At 44.9% G+C, this 22,096-nt stretch overlaps 1 protein-coding gene across 2 annotated transcripts in view; it reads left to right on the top strand.

The window, feature by feature from the left end:
* The window catches only part of prex1 (phosphatidylinositol-3,4,5-trisphosphate-dependent Rac exchange factor 1), a 75,006-nt gene that overhangs the window by 20,641 nt on the left and 32,269 nt on the right, over positions 1 to 22,096 (top strand). For both annotated transcript variants that reach the window (XM_031868801.1, XM_031868802.1), the window contains exons 4-13: positions 2,630 to 2,734; positions 5,285 to 5,386; positions 5,753 to 5,914; positions 9,187 to 9,320; positions 9,625 to 9,740; positions 11,847 to 11,996; positions 15,165 to 15,312; positions 19,109 to 19,209; positions 20,589 to 20,692; positions 21,881 to 21,930. In XM_031868801.1, the coding sequence (XP_031724661.1) occupies positions 2,630 to 2,734; positions 5,285 to 5,386; positions 5,753 to 5,914; positions 9,187 to 9,320; positions 9,625 to 9,740; positions 11,847 to 11,996; positions 15,165 to 15,312; positions 19,109 to 19,209; positions 20,589 to 20,692; positions 21,881 to 21,930 (1,172 nt within the window). The remainder of the gene's footprint in view (positions 1 to 2,629; positions 2,735 to 5,284; positions 5,387 to 5,752; positions 5,915 to 9,186; positions 9,321 to 9,624; positions 9,741 to 11,846; positions 11,997 to 15,164; positions 15,313 to 19,108; positions 19,210 to 20,588; positions 20,693 to 21,880; positions 21,931 to 22,096) is intronic.

Genomic DNA, 22,096 nt, shown 5'->3' with positions numbered 1-22,096 from the left:
GTGTGTGTGTGTGTGTGTGTGTGTGTGTGTGTGTGTGTGTGTGTGTGCGCGCGTGCGCATGTGCGTGAGTGTGTTTGTGTTTGTGTGAGATGCTACCCCTCTCATCTAGCCTCCGGAATAACATTCCAATGACGAGGGATTCAAATGAAGACGTATGTTTATCAAAGGGACAGCCCTCGTCTTTGAGCTATTCTGGATACAACCGATGTCTTTCAGAGTAGTCTCCATGCTTAGAATTCACCTTTTGGCCCCCTGGTAAGACATTTAGCTGGGCCTGAAGTGACTATGTTGTAGTTGTCACCGGAGAAAAGGAAATACCTTGGAGGGGGCTTTGGTTGTAAACATAGCAGCAAAAAAAGGGTCGCTGTTTTTTGTCTTTTCCTTCTGAGCAGGAGGGCTCAACAGCTCAGGTGACTGAGAGCTGAAACGTTTTTTTCGGGTTGAGCTACTGCAGTGCCACCGTATCCAGGAGCACGTAGGTGTAAACTGATATACGTTGGCTACGTTTACATGTCCCGAAATATTCAGCCTGCTCAAGTATTGTGTTTTTTTTTTTATTCAGCTTAATTCAGGTACAAGAAAGTTTTTCTGCACTGCTGAAAAAAAGCCGTCTGTTCAGCGTAGTCGTCTCTAGCCCTTCATGGTTTAACAATTGAGTAGAGCAGACAGGCAGACGACGTATTCTGTTTACTGGTTTCACGAATAGCAAGCTATCGGGGGTTTTATTTATCTTTTAAGTTGCTTAGTTGCTACTTAAAAAAAGTAATACTTGAAAGGAGTGTGTGGTTTTTCCATGTTTTCGCTTCACAAACTGTGCAATTTACATTATAATCTACCGCTTTACAAAGCATACCATTTTCTAATATGTGTTTGCAACTAAACAGCTATTATATTAAACAGATATTTGGTGCATTTGGACGGCCCATGTAGTTTGTTGCTAGATGATGTTGTGCTGTGGACAAAGTAGAGCCAGAATCAACTTTATTGGCACTAAACTTTGCATTTGTTTTATGTTCGATGGCTTTGGGACTGCTAAGCTAACAGAGTGGTCTCAGTGACATGCATTATGATTCATGGAAAAGTGCTAATTTGACAGATAAAGCCCCCCTGAGCCTGTAAACACCACCTAACTCATTTTTAAATGTGCACCGAAAAGAACGGAAACCAATGGCAGTCTGTGAAATAGGGATAATGAATTTTGTTAAATATCCAAGATGTTGTCATCTTTAATCATCACTCAATCATAATGAGACTATTACAAATATACATTTTACACATGCACAAGTCTTGCCCCCCCGCCCCTCATGCTCTCTTCCTCTAGCTGCCTATTAACTCACTTTGACAGTATCTGGGGTTCCACGCCGTATGCCGGGCCCAGGTGTTGCTCCCACTGGTGCTTTGGACTGGAATCCCCTGCCAAACGTGGCCTCGGGTGTGTTTGGGTTCCTGCCGGCCTGTGTGGCTTAAAAAAAAAAAAACTGTTTATATTGTGCTGCTGCTCACCACTGTTGCACATCTCAACTCCTTCTGGTCAAGAGACAACGAGTTCTATAAAAAGAGCTTTGTTTGGCTGCTTCTGTCGCCACTGCCGGGTTACCATGTAAAAACACACTGTGTGTGTGTGGGTGTGTGTGTGTGTGCATGTTGTTGCGTGTGGTACAGGATGCTGGCTTGGTAACCACCTTTATTTTTACAGGTGTTGTCTGAGAGGATCATTTTAATGGAACTTGTAAATACATTCAAATATGCTTTCAAAACCTTTCAGGCTGACTGGTCTCAATGACTGAATATTGATTATTCCTTTGTAGTCGTTTCGGCCACGCCAGCTTTAACTGCAAAGCCTCGGGGCGGCGGTAGTTAACGTTCAGAGCGGTGTCCGAGCACCTGCGGTTTTGGATTTCACTTACTAAGCTGCTTCGGATGACGGTTTCAGTTTCTAGACCCAAAGCTTCGGCCCCACCGTGCACGTGGTTTCACATCCCCGTTGCTGTAGCATAGTTGAGAACACACAATAGGCCTCAATGAGCGTCGGGTGTACATATTGTTGTAGCACGCTGCATGAATAACGCATTCAGAGCTACAGTGTGTTCACTCGGCCCGGGTGTCACGTTACGTTTTGATGACCAAAGCGTCTGTATCAGCGCTGGGGTTGTTCTGCCTTGTTGCACCGTGTGACGCTGTCACCTATAGGAAAAAGGAAGTGTGGTTTGCTGTCATGCTATTCTCCTCCCCCCCAATGATGTGGACTTCTTCAAAAAAGAGAAGTGTGATGGATAATGTCAATGAACACTGCGGTCATAGAAATACATAGAAATTCGATGAGGCTCTTTATTCTTTCTGTGGTTTCGTCCGGTCCTTGTTCCACTTGATAGCCTGGAATCGCTAAAGGCTGGAGTTGCTGCTACTAATAATGATAAGCAGTGGCAGCTGTGGAAGTGTTGCAGCTATCCTATGCTTTCATTGCAATAATAAAACTGAATCTCACTGATCTTCAAGAAACTGGAGCTTTCTCCCCAGTTTCTGCTCCGCTCAGTGAATCTTCCTCCTGTCGGTCGTCTCAAGTGGATTCCTCAACGCGGCCAGCTAGCTGCAGCCCTGACATGTGTTTTGTCCCCCCTTGTTCTTGCAGAAGAAGAGTTTCTCGGTGTACGGCGAGTACTGCAGTAACCACGAGAAGGCTCTGCGACTCCTCGTGGAGCTAAACAAAGTCCCCAACATCAGGACCTTCCTGCTGGTAAGTCGACACATCTGCCCTCTCCTCTCGCCCTTTTTCTGCATCCTTCCTCTTCAGCACTATGACTCTTCCACTTCGAAACATCTCAATGTTTTCATAATTTCATTTCACAGGAGTCTTATGTATCCTTTCCTCTAGTGGTGGTCCATATAACACCTTATCCTCTTACCTTGTGGCTTACACTCATGTCTACCTTTGCCCCACATTTCTCCCCTCCTGTGAGTCTCCTCTCGCTCTTTCCTCATTTTTTTCCTTCCATCATGTCACCTCCATTTCCATGTCGGAGCTTGAATAAAGGGAAGAAAACCCCCAGCGAGGTCAGAGGGTTCTTCCTGCGCGGACAGGATGCAACCGCCATCGAGGTCACCTTTGTGTCGCTCTTGTAGTGTTTCCGCTGCCAGCTGTTTTCTGTGTTTTGACACCCAAACACTTAGGCCCTAAAACAATGAACTTAAAATGCCGACGGGGCCTTTTGAGCTGGAGGGTGGGGGGGGGGGCCGAGCCGATGAAATCATCGGCACGTTCTGGGCCAGCCAGCTGTGGAGCGTTGGCAGCCGGTTTGGGATTGGCCGAGAGATCTGAGGCCGCGCGTTTGTCGCTGCCTGATGGTTCGCTTCCACGACATTATTCTGACCCACAGGACTGGATCAGAGTGTTCGCTGTGTGCTTTGGCTCTTCGCTCCTCCTGGCCCGGTCATGCGGTGGCTAATTGGTTCGGCCTTGAGCTGCATTGACGCCTCCAAAATAGAATGACGGCACAAACATCTGGTTATGTATGAAAACAGTTGTCTGACCTGCTCCGTGTAAGCTCACATATTGGACTCGCTCTTGTGCTTTGAGTAGCAACGACGAGCAAAACAGAAACAGAAACAAGACAGTCATTTCGAAACAAAACAAAATAATCTTTTTCAGAAGTTGACAGAGAAAATGTGTGATTCTTCTGTAGAGGATGCAGAATGAAAGTTTTTTTTTTTTTTTTTTAATTCTTAAAGCGGTGACCATCGCAATTAATGTCAGTGTGACGTATATCGCCGCTGGCGTCTTTCCAGCTTTGCAACTTTTTTTTCTCTTCTGGATTAAACTATTTTTATGCTAATTGAATCACATAACGACGGGAGCGTCTGCAATTGTATGTAGAAATGAAGTGCTAATTGCGTTTGGAGGAGAGAAGTGAAGCGAAAGCAAAAGGAGGTCCCCCCCCCCCCCGTGCAAAGTCATAATGCTCTAAAGTGATTTTTCCCACAGGAGAGCACTCAAGTGGTTTATCTGCGTGGCTGCTTTTGATCTTTCATCCCTTCCCATGAGCTCATAGCATACTGACAGGCTGCGCTCCTACAAAATACAAGGCGCAGAGAAACCATGACTGTAACTGTACCCTACCTCTGAAGACAACCCTTCCTTTAAACTGGTTCTGGGGGGGTCGCTTAAAGACCGAATCTCCCGGGGAATGAGAACCCATTTTAGAGGTTTCTCAGTGATCCGTTGGTTGGCTTTGGAGGCGGCACAGTAGAAGGAATGTAGAGAAGTTCCAACTATAGAGTTGTGTGTATAAATACGCCATCTTAAAAATGACACTGAAGTCTTTTTTTGTTCTGTTTTTAACCCCCTGAATGCTGCTTTCCTGAAAGAGAAGGGACTGGGTTTAAAATAAGTGCTCCCAACACGCAACAAAGTGTGGCTGAAACAGACCATAAAATGCTATTGGTAATAACGAAACCCCATAGACATGCCGAAATACAGCTCTGGTGATGGGATGTGGTCATCGGCAGTAAAGCTTTTCCAGCATAAACAGCTATCGTGGTTTGCACTCATCGAAATATAGGATGTGCAGAGCGGTCACAGAAGTCAAGTAGCACTGTAGTTAAATGAATAAATAAATAAATGAATCCCTATACTGCAATATGATAGAAAAAGTATAAACAGACTAAGAAATAAATAATCATGCATTTCTGGAACAAAAGACAAAGGCCTACATGACAATTATCGTCACCATATATATTATTCCTTTTTGGGAGACCACATAGACAAAGGCCACTTCAGTGGCAGCAAAGCATTTGCTCCATAATTGCGCTTGCCTTTTTTTTTTTTTTTTAGCATGTGCATACAGGTTTAATAACGTGTTTATAAATGGGGAAAAAAATGTAACCACACTTAAGGCTTTGCTCCCAAACAGACAGAGGCGGATCATTCTTCTGCACCTGGACCTGTTGTAGAGACTGTGACTGAATGGAAAGGACAACAATGGTCAATTAGTCTATTTATCGCTGAAGGAACGAGACAGCGACGCAAACAGCTGCAAAATGCACTGAAATAGACGGGTGCTGTGTGAGGCGATAAACATTTGAAAACAAGTTGAAAGTATTTTACTCCTTTTTGAATCCTGATTCATCTTCAATTCATTCGCTGTTAACTTGACACAGTGAGCTCACCGGCACATTTTCTTCTCTAACTTTTTCATCTTTTGTACACAAGCAGTTTTTAACTCGCTCTGTTGGTAAATATAAGTGTGAACACTGGCGTGTAACGGATATGTTTGCGCTTCTTCTCCAGCACTGCATGCTACTCGGAGGGAAGAAAAGCACAGATGTTCCCCTGGAGGGCTACCTTCTCTCCCCCATTCAGAGGATCTGCAAGTACCCTCTGCTGCTGAAGGTACCGTAACAACTGCTCATCAAGTGATAACACCACCATCACAGGCTGCTCAGACAATCTAAAACAACACTAGACTAACATCAGAAACCTCATTACATGGACATAGTGCTGATGTGTTGATCAATACCAGACATTCATTTTGTATTGTTAGCAAGAACTTTAAATACCTGCTGGCATTTCAAGGCTTCCCCACGCACTTTTCCTTCTGCATGGGTAGCGGGACACGCGTAGAAGATTTTGTTGTTACTAAAGGTCACAGAATACTTTATGCTCAAAGACTTAAGTGTTGTTATTTATGTGCCCACTTCTGGAAAGTCTACAGTTGTTTTTTTTTCTTTAAAACTCCCCCTTCCCCCCCCAATCCAGGAGCTGCTGAAGCGGACCCCGAAGAAGCACGCCGACTACCCGGCAGTGGAAGAGGCTCTGCAGGCCATGAAGGCCGTCTGCTCCAACATCAACGAGACCAAGAGGCAGATGGAGAAACTGGAGGCTCTGGAGCAGCTGCAGTCGCACATCGAGGGCTGGGAGGTGAGAGCGAGACGGACGGAGCGCGGGCGAACGAGAACGCCTCAGACAGTAGTCGTGAGGAGGCAAGACAGGAGGCCAGTTGAAAAAGAAAATAGCTGTTGCATGCTTGAGAAGAGGGGAACCCTGAGAGCTAAAAGATAGTGGCAAAATTGCAAGGGGTGGTGCTGTGACATTCTTAGGGTAAAAATTGGAGGAAAGAAAGACACACTTTTCTGAGAGCAACACAATTATGATTTGAAAAAAGGCCTTTGCAAAAGAAAGACAGGAAAGTCCTGTAACATAACCGTGGCAAACACAGCCAAGCTCATTTGAGAAAGACCTCAACTGCCACGGACGCCATCCACCTTAAGAGTTAAGCGCTGCTGCAGCCAGAATCACTGCTCTGAGCACGGGGGCCACGGACGGGGCTTGGGAGCCGAGCGAACGGGCCAGTGCATTTTTCACGCCTCCCTCACCCACCACAACAGAGGCCTTGTCTTAGCAGGCACCAAAGGGACAATCCACCCACACAGGGTGCCAAGGGGGATGCCAGCCGGCACACTGCCCAATCAGAAGAGACCAAGGAAGCAGGACTCTAGTCCCACATAAACTGGGAGGGTTATATGAGGGGACTATTTGAAGGGAGAAAGAAAATTGAAGGATGGAACTAGAGAGTGGGCCCCATTGGGACATCGCACTTTGCTTGCCAAAACAGACCCCTCTTCTCCTGCCTTTGCTTCAGAAAAATGTCATCATTTGAGCCTGATTATTGGTTCTTTAGCTTGGGTGCATTGACGGGAAAGGACCGTACAGGATGTTTTCTACTTTAGCCACCATGACGTCCCCCATCTTTTATTTGATGTCTTATTTCATGTATGACCCAAGACCACAGCGAGTAGGGCTGAAGACGTTATTCAATGGTTTTGATAATTGATTAATATTATTATTATTATTATTATTAATCGAATTCCACATTTTCCACCTCTGCTTCTTTGATTATAATTTTTCTTCTTAAAATGAGAAAAACAAAAGTATTTTTTCGAGCTAAACTATCAAAGATTATTTTTTTTTCCAGCTTCTCAAATGCGAAGTGTTTTATACAATTTTAAATATATTTGTGTTTTGGACTGATATTCAAACAATGAATTTGAAGACATCACTTCAGGCTTATGGTGACATGGGATTGGCATTTTTTTGTTTGCCATTTTATACTCGATACAATGAATCGTTTTATTGGAAACAAAAATGAATAATGAAAATGATAGTTAGATATAATCCTAACAGCAAGTCACATCGATGTGAGTCACTTTCAGATCAGTGATGGAGTCAATGTTGAGATTTACCTCAATAACCTGAATGTGAATGATTATTGAACACAAATTAGCCATTAAACGATCACATTCAATAGGTCACAGCCAACATCCAGCTTTTACCTCTAAAAATGGACGCACGTCCGATTCAGTCATTCTTTTGTCGTCCAAGACAGTCACTTTCTCTGTGCTCTCCCTCTGAACAACTAGGTAGAAGCTCAGAGAGGCGCTTCACCCCGACCCTCCCCCCACAGAGCCTCCAACCTTACAGCATTAGTCTCACTCTTCTTTCCTCCTCCCCAGCCGCTCTCCGGGCTAATCACCTCCAGCTCTAATGGCAGAGGCCTCTAGTAGTGCCGAATCAGGCCCCGACCCATGACCGCTGCTCAGACACACACACACACACCGTCTCTGCATATTTGTACGTTTTCATATAGATTATGGATGCATGAAAACGTAGACGTGCCTACAAACGCATATTACAAACGCTCAAAAAGGACACACTCATGTGCATAGAGGTGCCGTCTGATTTCTCATACACGTGGTCATGCCAACCCCCCACCTCAGGTTAGTGCCGTTAAAACGAGGTTGAATCGATGGTCTGAAACCCAATCCCCTCCCCAAGACCCCGTCGGCATGCACCGTAAGAAAAAAGCTCCTAGAGTCATTCTTTTCTCTCTCTCTCTCTCTTACGAACTCTGGAGCGGGGAACATCGATCATAAATACATACTCGTGGGACTCAATTATGGACGCTTGAGAGCAGGTGTGGCCGGCGGGGGGTTTCCATAGGTCTCCGGTGGACCCATGTCTGAAACATCAAAGACGACATCGAAGTCCAGATCTGATGTATACGTGTGGGCGTGCTGTGAGGGGTGGTGGGTGCTCTTCAAGCCATAAAGGAGGGGAGGCTGTCCGAAAGTCGGCACATGGGTGTATTTAGTTCCGGGTGATTTGGAGGGGAGTGATCTGTTTAACAATGAGTAATGAGACGTCTTTGTTGTCTGTCGTTTCATTTTATGTGTTTGGCGGGCAGCCACTCCGGCTCACGGACCCGAGGAAGTCAACCAAATAAAACTCTTCAATATTCTTGTTTGATAGTAGGAAACGTCGTCGTCTGTCGTTCACAAAACGGGAAGGAACGCGCGAGCGCTTGGTTGCTCATGTGCGTCTGTGAAAGCGGTTTCTGTTCCTGTTCGATGGAAATGTGAAAATAATTTTCTAAAATTAACGACATCTTATTAATGTCAGCAGTTTGTCCTGAAGTTCAGCCACTTTGTGAGAAGGTTAATTAGACAACATGCTGTGGTCAATCAACACAGCATTCATCTCAACAGTTCTTGACTGACGTCAACGACCTCATTAACAAACACTGAAAGGTCCATGGATCACTTTCCTAAATATCTATTTTCTAAATTTCAGTAAATACAGTCAGAATGAGGCAGGAAGCCTTCAGACATGTTATGCACACATTTCAATACAGAGAATGAGACGGTATGTGTTGAGCAGAGAAACGTGTACTCTTTCGTGGTTTGCGTCCTGCTGCTTCATAAAGAGAAAAGGTTATTTCGGTCTTCAAGTCGGGGCATATTTGATAGCCGACGAGAAACGGCTTTTAAGAACGACTTGATCACATCCTGTGAGGGTGGCAGGCTGCAGAGTAGCATAATGCACCTTCATATCACACTGGCCCTACAGAGGTACACAGCATTTCATCAGGTCTCACTGCAGGGATCACGATAATACTGAAGCACTTCCACCTACAGTCTGCACCACGTCACGATTCATGCATTTCCTTCCTCTATGCACTTACAGTGCATGTTTTCGTTATAACTCCCCTATTTAGACTAAAAGTGCTGTCAGAGTTCCCGTGCTCTGCTCTAATAGAACAAACGAGCACTTGACCCTTGAGTTATGTCACTCTCGTTACAGTAACAATTCCAGAAGCTAATCTCCTTTTCAATCTTTTTTGTTTTGTTCTTCAGGGAACCAACCTGACAGATATCTGCACGGAGTTGCTGCTTCATGGAAATCTTCTGAAAATCTCTGCGGGCAATATCCAGGAGCGTGTCTTCTTCCTGTTCGACAACCTTTTGGTTTACTGTAAGAGGAAGTCCAGGTGAGAAGGGGCAAACCTCCCTCCAGCTACACGGCAGCTTCCACTAACAGCATGACAAAGGGAGAAGGAAGAAAGCATTCAAAAATATTTAAATTGACAGACTACCGGGAACAAGTCAGACGTGGAAAACTGGAGCGAATGTGCACGTTCCTGTTTGTGCTGACTGGTTTTTAGTATTCAAAACCATCTACACGTGCCTGCTGCTCCCATAGCCGTGTCTGCGTGAATGCACGCATGTTGTTTTCTTACAGCGGATGTTTTTACCCCCCGCCGAGTGTAACCGCAGTGTTGTCTCATTATGCAGGGTTTCTGGAAAGAAGTCCACCAAGAGGACCAAGTCCATCAACGGGCCCCTCTATGTGTTCAGAGGCCGAATCAACACCGAGGTGATGGAGGTGGAAAATGTGGAGGATGGAACAGGTTTGTGTTTGCCCTGCGGCTTTACAGAATGTCTGTACGTCCATTCATGCAGCCCAAGCTCTTTTTGATTGGTTCACTATGACATCCCAGGTAATATAGGAAAATAATGTTGTGCATTTACTACCTTCAATTTGCCTACAGGGCTCATTTTTTTTATTTCACCTTTAAGTTCATAAAACGTTGCCGTTTAGAAACTGGGGGTTGGATAGGAATCAGGTACTTGTTGACAGTTTGGGTGGAGTGTCGATCTTGCACCTAGTTTCAAACAGGATGCAGCTCGAAATCTCGCATACCACCTTTTGATGTCGGCTATTCAGTAATGGGTTGAGGTGCGGATACCAATCTGAAGTGCAAAAAGCACTCACCCGAGCCAGGTGATAAACGCGACGCACTCTCGCATCGGGTTCGAGATGTTGTGCCGGAGATAGACAACTCCTCTGTGATCCGGTCGTCAGCCATCTTTTCTTGCTGTTGCGGTTTGTAGTGAGGCATCGCACCGGGCTTGGTAGAAACACTTTGTCTTTCTCTCTCTCTCACATGTTTCCTCTTTTTTTTTTTTTCTGGGACTCTTCTATGCTGGCAGAATATTTTGCAAGCTCACATGACTTTTTTTGTTTTAGTTCTGCATGTTGGCTGCTGGCTGTCACATTTAGGCTGCTAAAGAGGAAACCGCAAATAAACAACACGCATTATTCTCAGAACCGAGGGGTCTGGCATCGAGAATGCATACATGTGTGAACTCCAACAACACAGATTATCTGATTACTGCGGTGTAAGATATGAAAGAAGATTATTTCAGACCCCACTTATGTCCTCCACCCTGAATATCAGCTTCTCCCCTCAGGCAGACGCTTCAGACTCCCCCAGTGCAGGCTCAACCTGTTTAAGAACTCCTTTGTCCCCTTGTCCATCAAAGCCCTAAATGGCAAGCTAGCCAGAGCTTAACCCCTGTAACACGGATTTATATTTATTTTTAATATCTTAACTATACACTACTGGTGCGTTATACAATGGGCAGTGTGAAATGTATTTGTTGGCTGGTGGCAGTCTTTTGCATGTACTGTAGGTAGTGTGTGGACTGGCGACAGTCTGTGTATGTAATGTATGTATGCAATATGTTATTTGTATTGTTTTTTAACAGCAGACACTGTATGTATGTTTCCAAGACAAATTTCCTTCGGGACAATAAAGTCTATCTTATCTTATCTTAAATGTGGGACCGTCCAGGGTTATCTGCTGAAAGCTTGAATGGAATCATCCAGTTTCTATTTTAAATGCTAATAAAAGATAACTGCGTAAACTCTACATTATATACAGTACCTTAGGTCACACCTGTGAGGAATCTGACTCAAAAGTCCACCTGTTCAACATTCAGAATATCCTCACTTTCACAGACTCGTGCACCTCTCTGCCTTGATTAGTGCCACCATGTACTTACATTAAACTGTAAGAGAATCCATCTTTTCCATCCCAGCGGCTACAAAGAGAGCGGACGCAGTAGAATCTCTCAGATCAGCAGGAGCTGGTCCCCGTGGGGCCTGAAGTATCACATCTATATATATGACCTTTGAGCGCGGGACTAATGCACCCCCATTACCAGCGGCCATTCATTATTCAGTAGCGGCTCACCTGCAGCTAAATGGATGAATAGATTAGAAAGGGGAACGAGGAGGGATTTTGCTGAGTCAGTGGAAAGGTGGTCTTTTACCGCTCTCGTGGTGCATCGTGTTTATCTCTTTAATTGGCTTGTAAATCACTGCTCGAGTAGTAAATCCTATTAAGAGTGATTTTATTACACTCATTACTACTTTCTTTACTTACCGCTGAGGTCAATGTTCACTCAGTGTCTTTTTTTTTGTCTAATTTTCTTAAAATGAAAACGCTTAAAGAAAACAAGAGGAGAAAGAAAAACAAGCTCGACAAAAAACTGCAAACCAGAGATGATCTACAATCTTTTTTCAATTCGATGATTTGTTTTAAGTGTAACCCTAAAGGCCATTCCAATACAGGCCAGAAATTTATATTTAAAAAAGAAACTCCTCACCCTACTCTTTAATAGATGATTTTAATGTTTTGATTACTTTTTTTATTTGTTTTGCCTCACAGCGGACTACCACAGCAACAACTACACGGTGACGAACGGCTGGAAGATCCACAACACGGCTAAAAACAAGTGGTTTGTCTGCATGGCCAAACATGCAGAGGACAAGCAGAAGTGGCTGGACGCCATCTTGAGGGAACGGGAGCAGAGAGAATGTGAGTAAGGCCTTTTGAAAAAGGCAATTTATGGCACCTCTGGTTTCTGGGCCTGAGAGTGCAAAACCAGAAATGAAAACTCAGTTGTTTCTGTGATCTTGTTTAGAAAAACGTGGCACTACCGACCATGTTTCATTGTATTACATACACTTTCCACAGGTAGGATGTAGGGCGCGGCTGCTTTAACTAGGTGTACCTAATAAACAACTGCAGTGCCTCCCGCTCCCCCTCCACCCTCTGCTTTTCTAGCCCTCTCTATCTGCCCTACATGCCGGTGTCACCTTGGATTCACAAGGGATCACGACCCCCCCCTCAGCTGGCACACAGTAATGCCAGTGGGTGTGCTTCTGACCTGGATGCAGTGTTTGTGTCCCCCGGTTACGTCCCACCTTGAACGAGCTGCCCGCCTTCGTTTTCGCAAACAGAGGCTCAGGTGATATGGCGTCTACAGTTGGCCCGGCTGACCTGTGCGCCGAGCAGAGGCTGCCACAGCAATCTATTCTTCACATTCAAAAAAACCAAAACAAATCAATGCAGCGGAGGTATTTGACTAATCAAAGCCGCCGGTGTGAAGGGACTGATGAGACAAGTGTCTCATTCACAAACAACTGCTAAAAACAGCATCTTGGCCAAACGCTGGAAATAGAACCGCATTGTCAAAGGAAGCGAAGCTCAATGATGTCATGCACATGCGCTTTAATTAATCTGGATCTATTTTTACTGTAATAAAAGTGTTGTGGCTAGAAGACCCAGTTGTATCCATTTCAGTTAGTGTTAGTTTTGCAGTCATAGAATGAGTTGACATGAGGATTTAGCTTTGGATTAGTGTGCAGAAAATCTAATTGTATTCAGTCTGGCCCAAAAGAAATAAACCTCAGTCACTGGTGGTTAAAAAATAAGCCCTACACAGCACCACATCCGCTGATGTGAGATTAGTAATGCACACTGATATTCTTGTCGCTCCTTCGGACTTCCCTCTTTTGCCTTTAAAATGGTCTCCCACCTGTTCAGCACTGGCCATCTGTCTTCGTTACGTTGTGTGCGTCAGACAGTGTGAAAGGCTTTAACCAGATTTTGGGCCGGTACACATCAGGTCACCTGATAGCATTGATGGCTCAAAAATCAAAATTGGATCCCTAAAGCTAAGTGTTGGGCTGAAAATGACAGAAGGTTAGCTGCACGTGCGCGCTTGGCCGAGCGCAACCGCCAACACAAACATTTGCATTCTTGTGAACTACTCTTTTGTGATCTTGCATCAAATAAGCATCCGCAGCGGAGGTCGACGTCATCGGCGTCTGATCCTGTGATGAAAGGGTTGCAGAATAAGAATAAGTACGAAGGAGTGTGCTGCAGCTTGTGGTGTTTGGTTTCAACCCCTGCGGAAATCGACCTGAGGCAAACAGATGCCAGATCAGTCACAGTGCCCAGTTTCCCCACAATCTCCCTTTCTATGACCCCCCCCCCCCCCCCACATACTCTCACTGTGTGCTTACCTTTCCCTCAACCTCTTTACTAACAGTCTAGACAGCTACTTGATAAAAGTTTTACTGCGGTAAATGTTTTTTTTCTTCTCTTCTTCCCCTTCATGCGTTATTGCTTTTCCTGACACGCCTCGTTAACGTGACCTTTTCCATGTATCGCTGTGGCCCCTCCCCTGTGTTGGACATCCTGAACCCTCCTAGAAGACTTTCACTGTTCATCAACTGCTAGGTGGAGGTGGTTTGCCTCCTCACTGGGGAAAATGCGAGGGTCGGATAACGCATCGGGGTATGAGCTCGTGCCAGTGAGCGCAGGAAGACGAGGAGCAGCCCAAGACAAACTCTGACAGCTGGAACAGAAGCTGAGGGGCCCTCTGCTGCTGGACAGGCCCCGTCTGTTGTTCAATGACACTCATTGTTTAAGTCTGCTCCAGCTGCTGTCAAACGTAATATAAGCCCACCTCCATCACGGGGCTGCCAGTGCAGAACCCCAAAGACTCTGTGGGAAAACTGGAGTCAAGAGTTAGCCGTTCGTCTCACCCCTCTCACTCCCTTTCAGTTGGTCAGACTTCCACCACAACACTTCTTCCTTCATATAAGTTGCATAAAGATGCACCAAGTGTATATTTTGGAGGAAATAGAGAGAGGGAAAATATTAAGGACCTTGGCACTCCAAGCTGACCTCAAAGGAAAAGTGACCTAGGCCAGGTGATCGCATGCCTCGCGTTGCCGCACATTTCGCATACAGCCAAAGGCCAGCAGATCGCCTGCATGCACAAATGTTCTGCAACTGCAAGAGAGGAAATAATTAGTCAGCAGTTTGTATTTGTAGTCTAAGAAACACCTCAGCAAGACAAGCAAAGTCACCTACCATACTGAAGCCACAACGATGAGGAAGCAGCACTTAAAGGGTGAATTCACTGATTCGCTAGGCTAAGCAGCCAATCAGCAATGCTCACTGGTACAACGGTAAAACGGACAGCTCTAAGTTCACACTTGGCATTAGAACTAAAGGGACCACTTTTTTGACCACAGTTCGGTAGCTTGAAGTGCCTCTTGGCAGAGTTAAGCAGCTTAGGGTGGGCGCAGTGTAACACAGTTGAGTTGCCCGAGTCAGAAAGCCTCACACCGTGGTTCAGAAGTTCATCGAATCCCAAGATGAGGTTATGCAGCTAGAACTGTGAACTCACTGGAGGGGTTTTAGAGGGGCATCAGGCCTCACAATGGGCCCCTCACATGTTACAATAGTGGAATAACAGTTAATGAACCAACACAGAAACAAGATCAAGATCACGCTGCCCTCCTGAACTCTGCTTAGTCCCAGAACAACTTGTCAAGGAGAGATAAACATCTGGGTTTGTTGCAGAAAGTTGTGGCAGACCCGAGCCGCCGTGCTCTGTTCCAGGCTTCATTCCATCTGCACAATACCAGAACACAACCGGGCCGGCAAGCTAAAGGCTCGCTTGTCTCTTCTAAGCACCGTGACGGCCTTTGCCTTTTGGCTTTGACACGCGTAGAACGACGTGGAAAGCACATTGATATTTGTGTCCAGTAATGGGTCTGCTGCGTTTTTCTCGAGAATGTGATCCAGTGAATGTAGTTACTGAAATGTTCCCTCTCATTCCAGTGATAGGACGGGGGGGGGAACAAATCCTCTTGGATCTGACGTGTTCTTCACTTTTGTCTGTAGCTCTCAAACTCGGGATGGAGCGGGATGCCTATGTGATGATTGCAGAGAAGGGGGAGAAGCTCTACCACATGATGATGACCAAGAGTCGGCACCTGATCAAGGATCGACGCAGGAAGCTCAGCATTGTGCCCAAGTGCTTCATGGGAAAGTGAGTTTCTTTGCCTCCTCGGTGCCTGGTCTCTTCAGGTTCCCAGAATGCGACTGCAATGCGGCGCCGTTCACAAGGGGGGACCCTTACAAATCGCCGTTGCGTAAGATCAGCAGGCTTTCAAAAGAGCTGGTATCCAGTCTCCCCAAGTTCTGGCAAGGTGCCTAAACTGTTTTATCCCTACATCCTCTTGTCTGTAATGAGCCCCCCCCCCCCCCCCTACCGCGCGCCTCATAGTCTCCTCTCACGGTTCATAGAAAGGCCCCAGTTGCTCCCCACACACTCCTATCACTCACACACCCAGACTTTCACCAGCATAGGAGCTTTAACTGAGTCCCTGCAACAAGCCATCCCCCTTTCTGTCCCCTTGATGTTTCACTTCAATGAATAGACAACGAGAGGCTTGCTTAAGTTTCCCTCACGCCAGCGATCGTGAGCTCACGAGCAGCAATTAAAGTTCTTACGGTCACCATTTTGGGGAAAAATAGAATGAGGCAAGCCTGCGATGACTACGACCGGTCTTGTAAAGGGAAACCAGGGGAGCAGCACCGCCAACGGTATTTTACAAATCATTAAATGCAACCCACATCTGAAATTGTTTTTTTAGTTTTTTTTTGGAGAGGTAAATTCAGTGGGCAATAACACATTGACTACTATCATCAGCCACTAACAAGAAGCAAATTTAATGGGCTGCTCAAAAATGTAATGGTGTTTCTGGGAGGCATGTTCCCTCTTGGTGGCCTCACATGAAGTTTCCTCTTTCAGAGTATTCTGTATTAGGAGCAGTGCTTTATTAGTATCCTCAAAGAAGTAATGTTTCATCTCGCGCCCATCCAACAGAGCTACTGTTCAGTCGCTGTTAAGCTGGTTCAAATCCCAATGTTTGCCAACATGGATCGTTTCTCAGACAATCCTTTGTTTTCAATCACTCGCTTCCTCCTTTTGGCTCGTCCATGAGGTACAAGTATAGTTAGTCTGCCTCTTCCTCTCACACGGTGCTCCCTTTCCATCATCTCCCACTTTCCTCACATTATCACTCAGTCATTTCCTCCCGATGAGTGCAACCAGCATTAGCTCTGCATTTGTCTCTCTGATGAAATTATCAGCAGGCTTAGTTTGACTGCTTATTGCATTAAACAGAGAGATGCCGACTGCCGGTTTTTGATAGCGCCGCGTTGTCTTGATGGCATTATTCTGCTATCTGTATTGGATGATGGTGTTAACAGGCTTTACATTTTCTTATTGTTGCTATTTCCGTCATGCCAGTGCTCACCTAGCATCGTTTGGAGGGATTTAAAGTGGTGATATATCATATCCTTATGATCTTGTATTGTTTGTTCCTACCTTTTTGTGCGAAGAGATGGAATTAGATCTCCCTGCTCGCTTTCTGGGTTAGCTTGTGTTCCTCTATTTTTTGGTTCTCAATGTATTTTCTCACCCTCTGAGAGAAAATACATTCGCTGTGTCCCAATTCCATACTTAACTTTTTTGTTTTGATTTTGAGCATGTAGTGTTTTCACACTTTAAATGTGACAAAACTAAGTAAATTATAAATAGTCAGTACGCATACTTTCATAGACTAGCACACTATTGTCCCACCGTGCGATGCACAAAGGAAGTGGAGCTGGAACAAATTAAGATAAAAGGGCGCGTGGTGGTGAGATGGCTCCAGAAAGATCTTAGAAAACAATCGCACGATGTTTGGGAAAGCATACCACGGAGACTAGTGTCTCGTACACGCTGAACACGGTCGGAACGTTGTGTGGAATTGGGACACGGCCGTTGTCGTTCCAAGCCCAGGGGCCTACTTGAAAAGCCCTGCGAATGTTGCTGAACTTCACATGCAGATTCACAATCATCAGCAGATATTCCCACAAATCCATTATCCTTGTCCTCTTCTCCTCCGTGTGTGGCTGAAGGCTCTCTGTCTGTCTTCCTCGCTCACACACACACACATACACACACGCACACGCACTACTCCTGCTCATCATATTCATTTCCATAACAGCTCTGTGTCCAAAATTAACCTGACTCTTGCGTAACATCCACACACACACACACACAACATCCCCTCACATTCAGTCCCCTGTCAATGCCAATTTACAGACACCGGCTTTGACATGAACATACAGAGAGACAATAAACACACACTAATGCAGGCATGAAAAATGATGGTAAAATATTCCTTTTGTGCATCAGGCAGACATGAATGACCAGTGGCAGGTGGTTCAAGGTTTCCACGGTTCTACATGATCATACGAATGCACACACACACACACACGCAGCAATCATATGCTTGTGATTGGACTTTATATGCACGCACACCTTGTAGGCTTTTCATTATTGCATTTCAAGCAATCCGACTAACACTCATACGTCTGTCGCACCGCTGCCGGAAAGTAAATCCACACATGAGCACAAATTTCTCATAACACATGCTTCAAAATTGTTCCCATGCTGGAATGTTCATGAACACACACACACACACACACTGCTAGCTCTCGCCAATTCACTTTTCATCATTATCTGGGGAAGTGATTTCACTCGGCAGCATGAAAGACGAAGAAGGGGAGAATGTAATTTTCTCCTTCAAACATTTGTTCAGCGCAAACTGGGCGTGAAGAGAAGGGAGCGGAGCTGAAGCGCTTATATTTGGACGGTTAATGCTTGTGCAGTGTCGAAGCTCCAGGGATATTTTTGTTGCGAAGAAGAGAAAAAGGAGAAACTCATTCTCAAGTTTCCTACTTGAATATGCACTTGTACCGTAGATGCTGTGCTGTGCTTTTGGTGGAAGTAGTTCCATTTTTTAAATGTCCTTCGGTCAGATTAAACGGCACAAAGGGCCTCGCACAGTGTCAAGATGTTGCACAAGGCTCTCAGTAGTGATCATCCAGGGCCAGCTCCGCCTCAGAATGGATTTATTTCAGTGGTGGTGTCACGTGGGCCTACATTTAGCAATCGGAGCCACAGTCGGTAGTGTATGACAGTGGTTGTCATACACAAACATTGGCTTATAACTCATTTACTGAATCATCAGCTGCACTCTTGTTCTTTAGTGGTTCCTCACAGTTAATACTTGAAGGAATTCTTCTGCTTTGTCTTGGGCAACAGAATCCAACAATAACTAATAAACAGCAGTTCAGCTCTGTGCATCGACTTCCTGTCTGTTAGCGTTTCTGGAGGGAAACCGGAGCACGAAGTCTTCACCGCGTTGGCTAGCGGTGAAGCTGCCTTTCCCAAAGCATTAACCCGAGCTCCACTTTGACAACTTATCAAAAAGTGAATCCTCAATAATCTCTGCACAAATACAAGGAAGTCGCTTTGGCTCATCAAAATACCAAGATGCTGTTTTCAACTGAGCTACAGTGAAATTCCCCATATCCAAACATCTAGACACACTGTAGGTGTTATGAGGTCTATGTATGCTGTAATATGACTGATACATTAATATTAGGTTGAGCAAAACGTTTCTCAATGTGTCTTTTTATTTTATTTTTTACATTTGACATCTACATTTTGTGGTCAAGAGAACAAGAACAAGGGAAGCATTGCAAGTTTATACAAGCGTGGCATTGGTCTTGTTTAGTATAAGCCTCGAGCATGAGAGGCTTTATGAAGGAACATGAAAGAAACACTTTAAATCCAATACGAAATGTAGTGGCAAAAACAGCACAGCAAGGAGCCCCGTGCCAAAGACGGTGACAATATAAAAAATCCAAAAAAACATCAGCGAGCAGATTACCACTTAGAGAAAGCGGGCCTCATCGTATCTGCTTCTTTGTCTTTGTGTTCTCAGTGAGTTTGTGTCATGGCTGATCGAGAACGGAGAAATCAGTAAGCCTGACGAAGGGGTCAACCTGGGACAAGCCTTGCTGGAAAATGGCATCATTCACCACGGTGAGATGAAGCAAAACCCTTTATTTCTCTCTCTCTCTCTGTCTGTTTGGTAAACCTCAAACATCATCTTGAGGCTCTTTGCAGCTCCCTTGTCACGTTTTTAACTTTGTTTAGTCATCTCGTCCTCTGGTTTTTTTGGTTTGTTTTCCTGCTTCTCTCTTTCTCTCATTCACATTCTCCTTCTGTAATAGTTTGACTCATACGTGTTATGAATTTGTCCCCCACTTCCTATTGGAGCGGACAATGATGGGGTTGAAAACCACTGTGACCCAAGGGCATTCTCTGGCAGTAATACTTCTGGAAATGTGTCTCACTTTATCTGCCCTCTTCTCTGACTTCTCAGTGTGACATCCACCGGTCCACCGACCTGAATAATGCATTGAGGAATGAAAGACACATCTATACATAACATGTTCCTGAAGGGGCTCTTGTACATCGTAAAAGCAAGCGGCACGGTTTATACACACCACCCTCTTAGGGAACTTTGCTGAGAGACAACCTCCACATTCCTTAATACCTGTGGAAAATCCCCTGAAATCCTCCCTCGCGGTAGCCTCCGACCACAGAGAGGTGCAACGATGACATGCAGGGCTCTGTGGGACGGCAGTGAGGCTTTGTGGGGAAACCATAGAGGGCTCAGGCCCGGCAGGCAAAGTGTAGGTGTCACCATTTAGTCAGGGAAAAGAAACCAGAGAGAGAGAGGTCATGTGACAGAGTGGCAGGTCGAAGCTGTCCAACTACCCTCACATTTGTAATGCCAAGAGACGCATATAAAGAGAGACGGTCAACTCCGTGCATTGTATAGTCCGGCTGTACACGTTTGATCTGCCAGTTCATACTTGAATTTTTGCAATTTTGACATCTCCGTTGCCCAAAAAATAATTCCGCTATCATCATCTCATGTGCTTTAAATTCCACGGTTGACACTTTTCAATGTGTGCTGCCTTTGGGTTTTATGAGGACATTTGAAGTCTAGACCGAGAAAAGCCAGCAGCTTGTTTGAGCCCATGCCAACTTGTTGCAGTGGAACCAAACTGCCTCTGTCAGATTTCACTGTTTGCTTCTCCAACAGGCATCTGTTTGTGTACGTGTTAGTCTTTTTCCATTCTGTGTTTGATTGATTGTAGATAAAAGGTTGTTTTGTCATTTGTTTATTAATGTGATTATGGAGATTTTATGGGAATCGGCAGCTGTTGGCTACGTTAAATATTCAAATCTCATGGCTTACCCGACACAGACCGTTTCCCACAGACTTCTTGCCTCTTGTCTGTACTCACCCCTCAATGTGTAGAAAAGTTAGCAACACAATACGTTGACAAGCTAATGCTTCGCTGTACTCCCAGCTGATGTGACAGTCTCTCCTCCTGGTGTTATTTCAGTGTCCGACAAGCACCAGTTCAAGAACGAGCAGGTGTTGTACCGATTCCGCTACGACGATGGCACCTACAAGGCCCGCAGTGAGATGGAGGACATCATGTCTAAGGTAACTATAAGTAAGCGTATGGAGGTCTTCCGGTGTTTGATAGAAAAATGTGAAAAACAAAGATGAGGAACAAGAAAGAGATCTGAGCTGTAAACACGCGCCAGATTTACAGTAAATTAGTGTTTGAAAATTGCACATATGCGTCTAGTCATATAAATGATTCTACAGAGTGTTGATTGTAGAATAATTCAAAAATATAATTTCAAAAACAAAGGAAAAAAGAATAAATGCAACATCATCATTGACTGCACCTTTGCTAAAATCATAGACTGTAGTTTCACTGTGACTTCACCCATTGGTTTATGGACTACAGTTTTAAAGCTGTGAGTTTGTCATTTTGGCCGTCGCCATCCTGTTTTTTTTGCCATCGCCATCTTTTTTTTTTTTTTTTTTTTTGCAACCAGAAGTGACACAGGAGGGGTGGAGTTGAGTACAACTGAAAGCAAAAAAAGACATTTTTAGGCGACCAAAACAATTACAATTAACTGTCATGAACTAAAAACACGCTATGAAAGGGTTAAAGTTATGAGACAAAAGCACAGACAACTCCCAGACTGTGGTGGTGTCCTGCCCTAAAGCATACCCTGCTTTATCGTTTGTTCTACTCTACATGGATCATCATTTACTGAATGAACATCATGTTGTATTGAAGAAGACTTGACACTAGAGGTTGAGACCATGAACTCATGTTTACAATGTTTACAGAGGTAATAAATCAAGAGAGAAGTAGAGTCATTTTCTCATAGACTTCTATACAATCAGAAGGCACTTCCTAAGTGGCTTCACATTTCACACCCGGAGGTTGCCGCCTGACTAAAATGTGTCAATTGTATCGTCTTTCCAAAGATACGTTGTTGAATACATTTGTTCGACATGATTTTTTTGTACATTTATACAAGCGTAAACCTTTGTGACTGGTTTATGCAGGTGTTCCTACTCTGGAGTCACTAATCCCTTCCCATAGAAAACTGAATCTCAATATTAAAGAGACAGGTTGATTATGTTGGCCTACCTCTGCTCTCAGATCCCTCTATGGTTTTCAAATGTCTATCCTAAAACAATAACCCTGCGGTGACTCTTTTCACAGTCAACAGTTAAAATCTCTTGTCCCGAGGCCATGCTTGTACTTGTTTACCCAAGGTGTGTGCGTTCTGTGAGTCAGCGCCTCCGTTTTTTCTTCTCTCTTAGGGCGTCAGGCTGTACTGCCGCCTTCACAGCCTCCACACGCCTGTCATCAAGTAAGTACCTGCCCTTCCCTCCTCGCTTCCCCCCCCACCCCCCGTATGCTAATATTCCCGCTCTCCAGGTGCAACGGATGCATATTCATGAAGGGTTCACATTCGGCCCACGTCAACCTTTCTGAACTAACAGTAGCACAGCCAGGAACGAGAGGCCCCCCCCCCC

Source organism: Anarrhichthys ocellatus, unplaced genomic scaffold (assembly GCF_004355925.1).
Source record: "Anarrhichthys ocellatus isolate YVR2014 unplaced genomic scaffold, GSC_Weel_1.0 scaffold44, whole genome shotgun sequence".
NCBI classification, from domain to species: domain Eukaryota; kingdom Metazoa; phylum Chordata; class Actinopteri; order Perciformes; family Anarhichadidae; genus Anarrhichthys; species Anarrhichthys ocellatus.
This window is presented reverse-complemented; position numbering and strand designations above follow the sequence as displayed.